General features: G+C 39.9%; 2 protein-coding genes across 3 annotated transcripts in view; both read left to right on the forward strand.

Moving 5' to 3' along the window:
- Positions 1-6,368, forward strand: part of smarcc1a (SWI/SNF related BAF chromatin remodeling complex subunit C1a) — a 28,149-nt gene extending 21,781 nt beyond the window's left edge. The window contains exons 22-28 of the mRNA XM_077214841.1: positions 469-524; positions 762-903; positions 1,617-1,774; positions 1,949-2,083; positions 3,858-4,116; positions 4,517-4,660; positions 4,783-6,368. Of these exons, the coding sequence (XP_077070956.1) occupies positions 469-524; positions 762-903; positions 1,617-1,774; positions 1,949-2,083; positions 3,858-4,116; positions 4,517-4,660; positions 4,783-4,883 (995 nt within the window). The 3' untranslated portion in view covers positions 4,884-6,368. The remainder of the gene's footprint in view (positions 1-468; positions 525-761; positions 904-1,616; positions 1,775-1,948; positions 2,084-3,857; positions 4,117-4,516; positions 4,661-4,782) is intronic.
- Positions 6,369-13,319: 6,951 nt separating this feature from the next.
- Positions 13,320-15,691, forward strand: part of cspg5a (chondroitin sulfate proteoglycan 5a) — a 46,984-nt gene continuing 44,612 nt past the window's right edge. Inside the window, exon 1 of one of the 2 annotated variants that reach the window (XM_077214873.1) lies at positions 13,320-15,681. In XM_077214873.1, coding sequence (XP_077070988.1) covers positions 15,642-15,681 — 40 coding nt within the window. In that variant the 5' untranslated portion in view covers positions 13,320-15,641. The remainder of the gene's footprint in view (positions 15,682-15,691) is intronic. The other variant, XM_077214869.1, reaches the window with a different exon arrangement.

Below are 15,691 nucleotides of genomic sequence, written 5' to 3' on the forward strand. Positions count from 1 at the left end.
TTTACTATATTTCTGATCAAATAAATGCCTTGTTGAACAATATTTCTTTCAAAAACATTGAAAAGACTTTGAACTGCAGTGTAATTAAGATCTGTTTTTTTTTTAAATGGTAAAAACAAACTTTGAATCTCACCATTTCTGTCATGTAGTTATGCATTTTATCAGTTTTTTTTATTTAAACTGAGTTTTTAAATGTGCATTAAGTTTTTAATTTTTGAACTAAATGCATTAATTTCTACATTTATATAATACAAATATATCAGTTATTATGAATATCTGCCTACTCTTTGTAGGCAGATATGGACGACATTTAAAAGTGTCATATCAGTTTGAGCAGAAAATAGTTTTACTGGAACTGAAGTACTTTCTAGGATACATTTCTTTGTCTTTAGGTTCCTTATTTGTCCAGTACACTCCATCAACTGACATTTGATATTTTAATTAATGTTTGTTTTCCTTTACTCTCAGAACCTACAGAGACTGAGAAGATGGACACAGACTCTGACTCCCAGCAGCCTGATAAGGTTAGATTTAACCCTGCTACTGTGTCATGTTTATTGGAATAAGATCAGAAGTAATTAGCATTTCCCTGCACTATTGGGATTCCTTGCAATGCACCCTTTTCCAATCCGTCTCTCCATAAGAAGTCTGGTTCTTCTAGACTCAATATGAACTCAAGTTTGCTTTCTATACAGCCATCAGTACCTGTTCTTCTGTTGCATTTCACCAGTCTCATGCTGTCCATGTCTCATCTCTTGCAGGCGGAGGCGAAGGATGAAGCTGAGAAGCCCAGCGAGTCTGCAGAAAAGCCTACAGAGGCAGAGAAGGAAAAGAATGAGACTACAGAGAAATCTGAGCCACAGGAAGAGGAAGAGAGTGAGGGAGGAGAATCCAAGACAGCAGGTACTGACACTGACTGCCAAAGCTGCAGCCAATGCTCATGGGCTTGCCTGAAATCTGACACAAGCATACTTCATGCCTTTTATTGTTTGAACTTTGTGGTAAAATGGACAGAATTTGAAAGCTGAGACTTTTTCTGATCACGTAACAAAGCACAAAGCTCTTTGTGATTATTGGATGGGAATAATGTTTGGTGTTGGGAAAAACTTGGGACCTGGCAACCCTGGCTTGAACCACAGCCTATTAATAGGGTTAATGCTTTATTGTCACGTTAACTTGACCTAAATACAACTCAAGATTTTCTTCTCGCACTGTACGCGTTTTTCTGCCTCTTTTCATTGAACGGACATAATTGGCCCTGGTCAATCGGTCTATAGTGACAATAATTGCTTTTATCAGCCAATACATCGGCACATCTCAATGTACCATTTTAAAGGATAACCATTTTGACCGTTACGGTTTCAAATTTGTTTATATAGCACATTCCACAATACATGTCATTTTTAAAGCAGCTTTACAGAAAACACTTTTTGTGTTTTAGAATTTAAATGTCTTAAGACCCTAGTTTACAGGAAATCCATTATAAAAGCAATTAAAAAAATAAAGTATCAGGAACTTGAAATAAACTATATAAAATGTCTAATTATTCTATAGTTGAATTTAATTCTCAGCTGTTGGTCCTATTGGACTAACGATCCTGCAAATGTTTGTTTCAGAGAAAGAAAAAGAGGAGGAAATGGAGACCACAGAAGAAGGGAAGGAGGGTGAGGAGGAGCAGGAGGAAGGGAAGAAAAAGCTTGAGTTGGATATCGGAGAGGGCAACATCGCCACTGCTGCCGCTGCTGCTCTGGCCTCTGCTGCCACCAAGGCAAAGGTAATGCATCCCAGAGATGTTGATGTTTACCAATTCTTCAACTTCCTGTTGTGGCTCCAACACAAACTGTGTCCTTTGTGCAGCTCAAATCCCAATCAAAGTGTTTTTATCACCCTGGTGGTCAACTTGTTTGCATGCATAGTACTATCTGTTACTGATTTTTCTTTGTCTCAGCACCTGGCTGCAGTGGAAGAGAGGAAGATCAAATCTCTTGTGGCTCTGCTGGTAGAAACTCAGATGAAGAAGCTGGAGATCAAACTACGACACTTTGAGGAGCTGGAGACCATCATGGACCGTGAGAAGGAAGCCGTAAGTATTGCTGATTATTTGGGGGAATTTGTCTGTCAAGAACATGTCACTCCAAAATCTGAAATAAATTATTTTAAATAAAAAAAATATTTATTTTTTATGATTTAGGTTTTTTTGCCTTGTGATGTTTTGACAGTTAAGTGCACCTCTCCCCAGTTCTCCTTAAAATTCACTGTATTAAAAACTATATACATTATGGTTGAATTAGCTTTTTTTTTTTTTTTTACATCTGCTTGTCTATCTGCAACATTTAAAAAATGACTGACGCTTTGTTACAATTCAGTCTTCTGCTAAATATAGTCAGTACATTTGTAACTTCCCCCCCCCCCCATATGAAGCAGTGTTGCAGAACCTTTTAATTAGTTGTACTATGAGGCTGTGATTTATACTCCCTTTTACACATTATTTTTGTTTTGTGTTGGAAAAGACAGAGCATTCTGGGAAATATATTTACAACTACCAATTTGCATAGTTCACGCATCCTCTGAATTTTGCTGTGCATTGTTCTTTTTTTATCTTAGTCTTGTGTGTGCACACCAGAGGCACTCTCCACAAGGGACTTAAAGAGCTCTGCGAAATGCTTTAGCAGATGTAGCTGAAGATAGTAACCCAATTTAGCTGCTGTAAATAGTGCATGAAGAATGTGTCTTTATAAAGCCCTGTCCAGTGGTACTATAATTCCTTGTAGCGTTCATAAATTTACATTATATACCATTCAAAATAATGTTGGTGACTTTTGCCTATGCAAGCTCTGTTCCGGGAGGGCCACAGCCCTGCAGAGTTTAGCTTCAATCCTAATTAAATGCACCTGATCCAGCTAATCTAGTCCTTCAGGCTCATTTGAAAACTGCAGGGTTGGAACTAAACTCTGCATGGCTGTGGCCCTCCTGGAACTGAGTTTTAGACCCCTGTTCTACATCAGTAGCTTTCTATTCTTTTTTTTTTTTTTTGACATTATGCTCTAGAGATGCACCGATTACAATTTTCTTGGCCGATTCCGATTTCCTATTTTTCTTTGAGTTTGACCTGCCAATACCGATTTCATTTTTTCTAACCACTTTACAGCACACACAAATATTTATTTTCTCTCTTTTCTTTAGTAGAACATTTTTTGAACAGTAATCGCTATAAAATAGAACTATATAAATTACTCCAGGTGTGGGACATTTACACACATCTAAAGTGCAGTGTTATGGAAGAACCATATCCTTCTTTTCACATCCAATATCCAACTAAAAAAATGTTCATTTCAAAAAGAAAATTCATTTTCTTTTCTGACATAGCCTATTCCAGTTCTTATTAAAACACACCAGACAAAAAAAATACCCGCTGCTCACGCTTGCGGTATGAAACGGCCGTAATTCACAAGGTTCCATACATGTGCGTTCCGTGTGCACGTGTGGTGCTGATGTTGTTGTGCGATGTTAATCATGCGGCGCCGGAGTGCATTTGACCGGCATAAAACCGGCATATGTTAGATTGACCGGCCGGTCGCCGGTCATGGCCGATCACGTGAAAATCGTCCAATTCCGGTCACCAGCCGATCAGTCGGTGCATCTCTATTATGCTCCCATTTATATCAAACAACCAGATGTTAGCTACACTGCTCAAACAAATAGATCAGATTGGGAATTTCATTCTAATGATTTGATCTGAAAAACAAATTGAAATTGTGTGCCGTGTGAGTAAACCCTCAGAAATCAATTTAAACTTTCCCTCATGTGCCATCATCTAGGGGCTGATTTTACAGGAGTTCTTCTTTCTTTTTTTTTAGCTGGAGCTCCAGAGGCAGCAGCTTTTGACAGAGCGACAGGCGTTCCACATGGAGCAGCTGAAGTATGCAGAGATGAAGGCTCGTCAGCAGATGGAGCAGCAGGCAGCCGCACAGCAGAATACAGGAGGACATCATGGACCTCCTCCACATGGCCCACCTCCAGGCATGCACCCTGGACACCCAGGGCTTCCCGGGCACCCTGGCCCTGTATATCCTCCCATGCACCATGCCATCGGTCCCCACCATGCCCCTCAGACAGGTCAGAACTCACCCTCATCTTCTGATTTATAATGTAATCATGTAATCTCTAGTATTTAGCAGGAAATATGGCTGTGTAATAATATACATTTTCGATATCAGTGAAATTTCACAGTTCTCAATGCCAATTCTGTCCTGAACATGTGCACAAATCATCCTGGGGAACAACGCAAATTCTTTTTTGCAACTTAATGCCCAGTAGATGGCAATTTACATAAGTCACATAACATGTTTGACTGATTTGGATGCTAAATTTGGGCTTTTAATGAAGGTTTAGTAGTTTTATCTCAATTAATCAACTAAAATTCAGTTAATCACACCACCCTAGTTATTCTCAAAGCAATTTTGTACAACATCAATAAGCCTCCGTCTCTTCAAGTGTCTTTTGTTGCTTCATACAGGACCAATGGTTGGACCAGGCCAGCCCATGCCAGGTCAATCTATTCCAGGTCGAATGATGCCTGGACCTCCCCCAGTTGGACCCCCACAAAGTGGCATGCCTCCCATGATGGGACCTCGACACCCGGGACCACCGAATGGCATGTGTGAGTAAAATGCGTCACTAGTTCAAGTCCTATTGTTACTCTGTATGGCACATTTGTCCTGGGCTATAAATATTTTTTGTTCGGGCTGCGATTTTGAAACAGCATTATTTTTTTCCTTCTAGACCCAGGTCCTCCTCCTCCAACTGCACAGCCTGAAGGGATGCCCCCTGGCCCTGTGGGACCTTCTGTATCTGCGCCCCCTCCTCGTGCTGCTGAAAACTAAATATTCCCCCCGTTCCCGCACACATGTACACATCCACACGCAGATACACATGCGCATTCAATTTAACTCCAGATTAATCTGGGATACCCGCAGACCTGCTGTCGTCGCCCTCTGTAGATTTGCCTTGCTGATGGGTGGGTCATCTCTAAATCCTCTCTTTCCCTTGATCGAGCTGAGCACTCGCCGCCTCACCTTTAAACATTCACACGCTCAGGGCACAAAGTCAAGAGTGCAGTCGTTTTGGCGTCTCTTGGCTAGTAATAGCACTGGCTTCTGTTCTTTTTCTCTCCTCTGTGTTTGTTTTAGAGAGAGTGCTGCAGGCTCCTACGTTTGAGGAACATCGCTGCTGGTGTTCCGGCTCCTCCCTATAATGTGACCAATAGAATCATATGTGTATATTGTGCTAATCCACGTAAGCTAATGCTCCAAGATCTAATAACACTGTAGCTACGAGCCGTCTCCTCCACAGACCTGGAGTCCTGTGGCGCGCAGATAACCTTTCCACTGCCTTACACGTATCCATTTAAGCAGGTTTCCCGGTGGCTTCCTTGAGCTTCCTTTTAATATTTACATATTCATCTAGTTGATAATCTACCTCGCCGGTGAAATTGTATTTAATCTGTGCACAGTGTAAAGCAGACTTACTTTATGGTGCTCTGCTTGGTCAGTCACACTGTGGCACAGTCTCAAACGGAGATCGTAACTCACACCGACCGAGTGCTCCACTGGTCAAAACGTGCCCCCGAGAACTGTACCGCCGAACGAGAGCACACCAAACTGCTGTTTTTAGAGATGTACCCACACTTGCATTAAGCCTTTTTTTGCTTCAAATACTGTGCAAATATAGAAACACACAAACACACAAAACCTCCGTTTGTGTTCTCTCTGAGATTGCTAATGGAGGTGTATATATGGTATCACACTGAAGTGATGGAGGAACTTTGCTTATCTTAGGTGTAGCTGGCCTTTTGTGCTCCTCCCTTAGGTGCTGACAGAGTAGCTGCCCTGCCTCGCTCTACCTCTCTCACTTTACTACCTCTTCTCTCCTTCCCTCTTTCTGTTTTGGCTGTTCTCTCTTTTTTTCTTTGCGTGCGCCCATGTGACTGCTGCATTACTGCTGTGTGGAGGCTGTCGTCCTCCTCCTCCTCAGGTGAACCAAGCCCTCACTTCAACATGGCCCGCCCCGCTACACTACACAAACACACACACACACACTCATACACGCCGATACATGCGTTTCCTCTTCCAAAAATTTTCAGGCTGTATATCACAGGAAAATGGGGCGAAACCCTGCCCTCCTTATCCCCATATATATCTTTTATTGCTTTTTATTTTATGGTAATGTATTTTTAAGAAAATAAAGGTTGTGTAGACTCAGTTATCGCTGTTCTTGGAAGTTTGTAGCTTTCTCTTTTCATTTTTACCCGGCACATTGATACTGAGACCTGAACACTGTCTAAATAAAGTGGGTTTTTGTTTTTGTAAGACTGCTTTGTTTCAGTTCTAGCGATTTTGGTTATGATGTATAGGTTTCTAGGAGTTTGATTATTAAGAATGTATGAATCTTACAAAAACAGGCTTTTGATCCTGAAATCAAGGGGGGAAAATATTGCATTTATAAAGTATTTTTAGGGCTATTTATATTTTTTGCATTGGGATTGTGTTCATGGCTTAATTCTTATTAATTCTAATTACTGTAATACAGCTATTAAATGCATTAATTGAAATGTTCTATTTTCAAGCAGATTTTCGATCCTCATGATTGGTTCAGTAGTGGGTTTATACAATTGCTCATCATTTGCTCTAAATGCACTTTGGTAAATCCTGCTTTGTGAGGGAAAACATGCAGGAATTATAACAACCTCATGTAATGTAATCTCTAACCCGTATAGTCCGGCATGTGGAGAGCTGTAACGTGTTAGACTGTGCCTGATAAGATGGCTGTGTGGTTTTATTTCATTTTTAAAAAAAATATAAATCATAACGTTTTTTTAAAGATTGCCACTTTAAAATAACTACCCACTTGAGGCTGTGCATTAGTTGTCTTGCCCCAAAGGAAAGGGAAAATGCACAATGACTAAATTTAGTGTAACTTTTTGTAAAACTGCAGAAATGGCAACATGAGATAGCTTTAATGGTTATATTTTTAAAATCTGTCAAGTATAATTCATTAGACTAATTGTTGCCTGTTTGCAGTTACATAACAGTTTAGCACAATAATACAAGTGTTGTCATACAGTACATGCTTCTATCTGACATGATCACATTTCTAAATGAAAAGGTGATCATTTAAGATGTTTCCTCGTATAGATTGGATTTTGTCACCTTGGTGTTTGACTTTGGACACATCAACTGCCTCCATGTGGAACATTTACAGCAGTTATTTATGTTTGGTATAATGATACCAGATGAGGCCCAGGTCATATAATTGTGCTTGAGGTATACCTAAACGCCCCTCTTTGAGAGCCGTTACGCTTTGGTAAAGATGAGCACAGGGCACAGATTACTCTATTTATTGAGACACGGTGTGGCTCCTTCGCTAGTTTTCACTTTCATTTCTTTCATACTGCCTGAATAAGAAAATAATGTAAGCTTGTAAGTGTTAGGTCAGATTGCTGATAGACTGATTTAACAATATCTGACCACTGAGATTATCGGCATCAGCCAAGCTTGCTGGCTTGTTACCAGAGAAATGCTTAGTGTTTTTGCTTGGTTCCCTGAAAAAAGTCTCTTATGCTGCACCAAAACTTTATTTATTTGTTCAAAAATACAATAAAAAGTAATACTGTGGAATATTATTACAATTTAAACTTTTCTTTTTAATATATTTTAAGATGTAATTTTTTCCTATGATGACAAAGCTGAATTTTCATTACTCCATTACTCCAGTCTTCAGTGTCCCATGAAACTTCAGAAATAATATGCTGATTTGGTGCTCAAACTTTATTTTTTATTTTTTTTATTTTTTATCAATGTTGAAAACTGTTGTGCTGCTTCATATTTTTTGTTAAAACTGACACATATTTCTCTGGATTCTCTGATAAATAGAAAGTTCAAAAAAACAAAATGTTTTAATTGAAAGCTTTATAACAATTAAAGTGTGTCTTTACCAACGCTATCTCACGACCAATTCGTACGAATTTGTACGAGTGATTAAAAAGTGGCTAATTCGTACGAATTTGTACGATTTGTCTAAACCCACGTGATGGGTAGGTTTAGGGGCGGGGTCAGGGGTAGGTCGTTCGTACAAATTCATTCGAATTGGGCAACTCGTAAAATATGTTCGATTTAGCAAAAATCATACTAATTTTTACGAGTGAGGTGATATGAATTCGTACAAATTAGCCACCTCATAAAATTCGTACGAATTGCCCTGAGATTGGGCTGTCTTTACTTCAATTGATAAATTTATGGGCCATTTACACCATTTTCAACTAAAAATGGATAACTTTTTATGTGTTTGGGCCATTCATTTACACGACAGTAATTTTTGAAAACAATACTTTTAACGTATCGGTGTAAACTACAAAAACGCTAATTTGTGAAAGCAGTCATCTCATGCACATGCGTATTATGTATTAGTGTTCGATCTACAGGCATATAGTGTTTCTTTAAAAAGTAACCACCAACTACTGGCCTGGCATGTATAATACAGCTTTGTACTTTATAGTTATTTCCGTAGATCCATGTGAACGGGGATCGTTTTGACAATGTTGTCCACTATACACTTAAAAGCGCAAAGGAAAAACTTGTTTTCTAAACATGCCCTTAAATTGTTTTAGCTAAAAAAAAAAAAGAATTTCTTTTATAAAATCTTACTGATCACAACTTATTGCAAATTTTTCAGAATCAGCAGGACCTTTATTGCCAAGTGTGCTTGAACACACAAGGAATTTACCTTGGAATGAAAGTTTCCAGTACAGACATCTATAACAAGACACATTTAAGAATAACATGTAAAAAGACAGGTTTAGTCAGGATGGAACATTTACAGATAAGGAACATTGACAGTAACGTGAATAATAATATGAAAAAATAGGACTAAATGAATTTACAAGGATATTGCACAAAAAAGTGGATATTGCACTTGGAAGGCATTTATCTGTTCAAGAGGGAAATAGCCTGTGGGAAGAAACTGTTCCTGTGCCGAGATGTTCTTGTGCCTAGTGATCTGAGGCACCGTCCGGACGGCAGCAGTTCAAATAATTTGTGGTCGGGGAGAGTGAAGTCTTTGATGATTTTACCTGCCCTTTTCCTCACTCTGGAAAAGAACAGGTGGTGGATAGGGGGGGCACCAATAATCCTCTCCACTGTCCGTTGTAGTCTCCTGATGTCTGATTTGGTGGCTGAACCAAACAGTTAAAGATTAACACATGACAGACTCCATTACGGCTGAGTTGAACTGTGTCAGCATCTCGTGTGGCAGGTTGAACTTCCTCATATGCTTAAGAGTTCTGCTGGGAGTCAATGGGATTGTCCCACTTCAGGTCCTGAGAGATGGTGGGGCCCAGGAACCTGAATGACTCCACTGCTTCCACTGTGCTGATAGAGAGACTTGGATGTGAGTTTCCCCAGTCTCACAAGCGACTGCCTATCTATCAAAGCTGGTGATCCACTGACCGATTGGGGTGGGAGAAGAAGATCTGGTCTGATCCTAGCATAATACCCAGTTCGGTCAAGATGTTGCAGGATATAATGCGGTCCCATATTGACTGCATTATCCACAGACCTGTTTGCTCTGTAGGCAAACTGAAGAGGATCCCGCAAGGGTCCAGTGATGTCCTTCAGGTGGGCCAACACAAGTCTCTCAAATGACTTCATGACCACTGATGTGAGAGCGACAGGTCTGTGATTGAGTCCAGTGATTTTGGCTTTTTTGGGGGCCCGGAATGATAGTGGAGCATTTGAAGCAACGGTGAACTTCACACTGTTCCAGTGATCTTTTTTTCAAGATTTGTATGAAAATTGGGACCAGTTGGTCGGCGCAGACTTTTAAGCAGGTGAAACACTGTCTGGCCTGAAGCTTTCCTGGTCTTGTTTTTTGAAACTGTTCACATCCTCCGTGTAGACCTTAAGCGCAGGTTGAATTGCTGGAGGTGTTGGTGTATGTGTGAAGTGTAGATTAGAGCGGATGTGAGACTGGGCAAATAAAACACGTTCAGATCCTCAGCCAGTTGTTGATTCTCTAAAGATCGTGAGGGTGGTGTCTTGAACTTGATGTTCCTCAGGCCTGTCCAGACTAACGCCGGGTCGTTGGCTAAGAACTGATTTTTCAGCTTTTCAGAGTAGCGTCTTTTAGCCACTGATGATCATTTTCTGTCTGTTTAGTAATATAGTAATATTTTAATAAGGGAAATATTGTAGGCAGGGGTTAAATTGGGATTTCTGGAGAGTTTTGTGCAATGAAATTGAGAAATTGAGTATTACATGATATGTGAAAAGCTGTGAGGTTAAGAGCATATACTATGCATTGTTGTAGTATCAACAGGTATTAGGACATTTAGTATTTACATTACTGTTAATCAGTCATCACTTGATTACACATTCTATTACCTTGTTATCATAGTGACCCATACAATTTTCATCGTAATTCAGATGCTTATTAATGTGCATTATTATTTGCTTCTATTTTAGAACCACATCCAACTTCACATGTAACATCAAATACAACTTCATAGTTGACTTTACGTTGGAGTTGTAAATAAATCTTCCTGGATTTCAGTCAGACATCTCTGGTTCAAGTTCTTTCAGTGTTTCAGACAGTTTTCAATAGTTTTTACAAGCATATTACCTATATTTTTGTTATATTTTAAATACTGTTACACCTTTTGAAACTATTTCAGCTTGTGTAGGCCTGTCACTGACAGGCTGTCCGTGCTTTCTGAACATTTTGAACACGCTTTTAAAAATACCGCGATAATACCGAAAACTGTAATCATTTTGGTCATTTTCATACCGTCCCATCTCCACTGCCAACATGTTACAGATCTAGCTATGTTAAAATGTCTGGAATATCAGCCCACCGTTTGAAGAAATAAGTCAGTTTCCTCTTCTTGGGTGGACATGTTCCACTCATTTCAATTTATCTGTGAAAGTTGGAGAATAAATGGTTGATTTAATTTCCATTAACCACCGAGCTAAGCAGCTGAACAAGAATCCTGCCGTGTTCCGATTGTTCTCATCTCAGCTCTGCCGAGACAAAATAGACATGCCATTTCAAAAATCTTTCATTTATTGACAGAAATATGTTTTTAAAAGCATCACTTTCATCAAATTTTATGTGACATAACAGGCACATCAGGGCACAAACAAGCCCCGGATCGCCCCGGACCAATTTAACCACTGATTGTATGAAATGTTTAAATGCAGTAAAGCAGTGGAGACCTTATTTACTAAAGTCAAAATGAAGCATTGTTCTCATTTCATTTCTGATGTATTTTAAGGTCATTCAGTAAGGAAATATTACTTATTTTTATCCACCAGAAAAAGCATTGGATTGTGTAAACTGATCATTATGGTCTGAAATGTAAAAGGGATTTTGACACGTCTACAGAAAAGGCAAATAATCTGAGGTATTTTGGTTTAAATTAGCTATTTCTTTGTAATAATGGTAGACAATCGGATCATAAATGTGCATTAATGAAGTAAATCAGGTCAAATATCATGATGGCTTTAAATTGTAGTATGTATATAAACCCCCGAGCTTTCTGGATAACATTTTAATCCCATATTGGTCGACCACTCATTCAGATGTTTCAAAATTAACACGTATTTTCTTGAGCTGCAGTAGCCCTGTCATCACAGATGAAACGATGAGGTCACTCCACAGCCGCTCAAGGGAACTTGTCACTTCATTTCTCTCTCATCATCTCCCTCTTTTCAACCAATTTCGTTTCCCCAGTTTTTTAGCACTTTCCACTTCTTCTATGACTCCATTTTCCGCCCTGGTTCTTTTCTTCTCTTTCTCCGCCTCTGTCCCTCACCTCTTCTTGCTTGTGTGTTCTTCCATCGGTCTTCATCCTTCACCTCCGTAACCATGGTGGCAGATCCAGAGATGTGTGAATAAAAAAAGAGGGTGCTCTGCTTAATGCCACAGGCGGTGTTGCTGCACGGAAGGAAAGAGGACAGCTTTGCAAAGCCCATTTTCGGCTAGTCACGTGTATGTTCAAATAATGGTATGATTTGTTCCTGGAAGTTTATGAGGGTTGATTCCCAGGAAACATGAATGCTGTATACCTTGAATGCACCGAATGCATCTCCAGATTTTGATCAAACATGCCTGGTTTACAGTTACAGCTAGTACAGAAGGCTAAATGTACGGTACGTTCTTCAATGTCTTCTGAATTTCAAATTGATTGCTTTGCGTTACTCCGTGGAACTGCAAAACCCCCCAATTGTAAAGACTTTGAATTAAAACAACAAACATTGACAGCCTGTGTGTGATGTACAGATGGCTCCATCTCTTCGGCTGCCAGAAATGGTTGGCGCCTGTGTGTTCTCAATCTAATATAAAGGATACTTCCCTTGTATTCCAAGCACAATCGTTTCAGTTCGATACGTGCTTGATGGAGGCATTTAAGCATTTCATGTTTGTGGACCCGCACTATCTCTGAGGACATTTCCATGGTAACAGGTCTCATGGTTCTGCATGAAGAGTAGCTGAAGAGGAGGGGCTGTTTTGTGCTTTAAAGAATGAATGTTGAAGCAAGGGCTCCGGCAAATTTAACGGCGGAGACTCCATTACCGGGAGAATTACCGTCTGAGATGGTAGCTGCCCTCTCTAGTCACACAGAGCTGTGACTGTAATTGTTATGCAAAATTAATTACCCCTTAATCAGCATTCTTTGTGTTGAGTTCCAATATGCATGACCTTAAATATGCACCTTGAGGGTCATCGAGTTCACATTCGAGTCTCTACTCTGGATGGTCTTGATCTCAGCTCCATTCTGACAGACTTGAGCAGATTTATTCGCTGAATCAGAGAAGCAAGCATAAATCCTTAGCCTGTCAGATTGAAAGGAGAAAAGTGGGACTGTGCCACCAGGCTGCCAACAACCTCTTTATTAGGCACCTTCTGTGTTTGCACCATGGGCATTTGGCTTCCTGCTAAATCTGTGGAACTTTTTGCATGTTCTGGGATTGCAGATTCTATATGGGTGGTGATGGCGCAGTGGATAAGACACATGCCTTTGTTGTGGAGACCTGGGTTCGAATCCACTGTGAGACACCAATGTGTCCCTGAGCAAGACACTTAACCCCTAATTGCTCCAGAGGCATGCGACCTCTGAAATATAGCAATTGTAAGTCGCTTTGGATAAAAGCATCAGCTAAATGTAAATGTAATGACTTATGGTTCAATCTTTGCAGATTTGAACCAGCAACCTTACATTTAGCAGCCATAGGCTGTAAATAATTCACTCCACCAACCATCATTGTCTAGTAGTTTAATGGAGCACTTAGGGAACCAATTATTGCTTGCATGAAAGTGTGCTAATTAGTTGTTTTATTCGTTTTACTAAACATCAGATTCTACAGCCTAAGACTCTCTTAGGCACTAGCTCTGGAGCATTCGTGGGATTTCTTAATGCTACTCAACAAAGTTGACGGTCATTGGAAAATTTTGGAGTTTAAGGTAAATTTGTAACCCATTTGGTAATGTTGGTTGAATGGCAAAACATATCTGGCCATGTGATGTAGTCCCATTCAACCATGTTAGTAGCCTTTTTAAGACAAGTAAAAGTTTTTTAAAAATTACATGTGGCGTATAGAATAAAATGAAAATATCTTGAGTTTGTGTTTACCTCAGACTTTATTTTAACCAAAAACTAATATAACAGCCCCAACCCCCCCAAAAAAAACATTTGAACGATTGAACTAGAACAGGGCTGTCTAAACCTGCTTCTGGAGGGCCACTGTCCTGCAGAGTTTAGCTCCATCCCCAATTCAACACACCTGAACTATCTATTAAAGGTCTTACTAAAAATTGCTAGAAACTTCCAGACAGCTATCTTGAGGCAAGTGGGAGCTAAACCAGAGATGGTCTTATTATTCGGAGATACGGGAGTCCGTGGTTCTACCATTGGAAAAAAACATAACTTTCTCCTTCTCTGCTTAAACCGCAGCGTTAGCAGGCATTACGTTTTTTTCGACTAAGGTTGGCTTGTTGCTGGATTGTTGCCTCGCTGCCCTATCAGGCAATGACAGCACAGGCAGCGTTTGCACAAAAGGAATAAAAGGAACCTCATGAAACTGATTTCAGACTGGAATCTGGAGCAGTGCAACGGTTAAGTGATCTACAAAAAAATTGAGTGAGCTTTGGTGATAACTAAGAAAATATTTAATTACTATAATAATAATTTCTCTCTAGAAATAATAAACTGACCACCAATATCAACTTTCAGACGCCATCTTGGTTAACTGCCGCAGAATGAAACGCACAAGATTTTGAGACATTATAGGCAGCGATACATCTATGCTGCCTTCAAAAATCGATCAGATGAAGGTATCTCAGGAGACAGAAAGTGAAGCTAACATTGGATTTGTTGCGTGCCCTTGATGCTTTCCTACCTTGGAATGCATCCTCCGAAGGCGGCATCTTTTTAGCTTTTGGACGTAGCCTTAGATACCCCTGATATAGTATGCCTAGTAAGAACTTGATTAGCTCACTCTGCTCAGAGTTTTAGGAGTTTTACTACCACTTTTTTTTTTTTTTTTTGCAATAGTAAAGTCTCATGCACAATACAAGTGATTTCTGTCCTTTCCTTCCAAAGCCATGTATCTCAGTTGCTTGAGTCGGATGGCCAGATGAAACAATACATTTACAATAAAGAACCCTTAGTTTTGCTTGTAATTCAAATGGTTTAAAACACCAGACATTGATAAGCTTTTGATGGTCTATTTTTGTTTATGACTCATTGTACTGTAGTTTATTTTCGCAACTCAACACCTTAGTCATGCTCTGTGAACACGTCAAGCCCCTCCCAGAAAAACGAATTTCTTTTATTTTTGATGGGTTAGAGCGAGAACATGACACCCTCTCATCTAAAGAAGATTGTGGGGCTGTGTAAGGTTTTCCTGGAGAGGTTCCTTAGCCCTGAAGTTCTGTGCGTTGACGCATTATTAGCACAGGTGTGACCTCCAGCTTGCCTGCAGAAAAGGAGTTGGATCCAATGCCTAGCTTCCAGCAAGAGGTTGAACACATGTGTGAAGGTAAGTGAGATGTAATTTGTTTTAGTGTGGCCTGTTAATTCACCATGTTTCTTATGGCCTCATTTGTCTTGAACTACCCTCTTGCTATCAGTTGCATTGGTGTAAATCTGTTTTTGGTTATTTCTCAAGACTCTTCCTTGTAGGAAGATCAGAAAAACAAAGTGATAGACTGACTTTATTCCACACATCTGGAGCACTTAAGGTCAACCGTATTGCTTAATAAAATACACTGTATACTTATCCAGATAACACACTGTTCTCTGATGGCATTTCCATAAATTTCATAAGGATCTGGAGCTGGGAACCAGCTGTTGGCATGTCTGGAGGCCACTAAACCAATAGTCTTTCAATATTTATTACAATTACTCTGTGTTCCTTTCACGTGGGTTTCCTGTGGATGTGACAGGTTGTTGATTGGTGAGCTCTGGTGCGGGTGTTGGAGGAACTCATTAAAAATGGAAGCTGTGAAAGTAGGCCAGCGGTTCACTGGTGTGGAGGCAAGGGGTAAAGGGGACGGAAAGCAGTTCCAAGTTCTCCATCGCCTATCCCATGTCATTGTCTTCTCTTGGACCATTCTCTGCACGAAGAGGTTAGTGTCT

This window comes from Siphateles boraxobius, unplaced genomic scaffold (assembly GCF_051911475.1).
Source record: "Siphateles boraxobius isolate OS27281-9 unplaced genomic scaffold, OSU_SipBor_1 68, whole genome shotgun sequence".
Taxonomy (NCBI): Eukaryota; Metazoa; Chordata; class Actinopteri; order Cypriniformes; family Leuciscidae; genus Siphateles; species Siphateles boraxobius.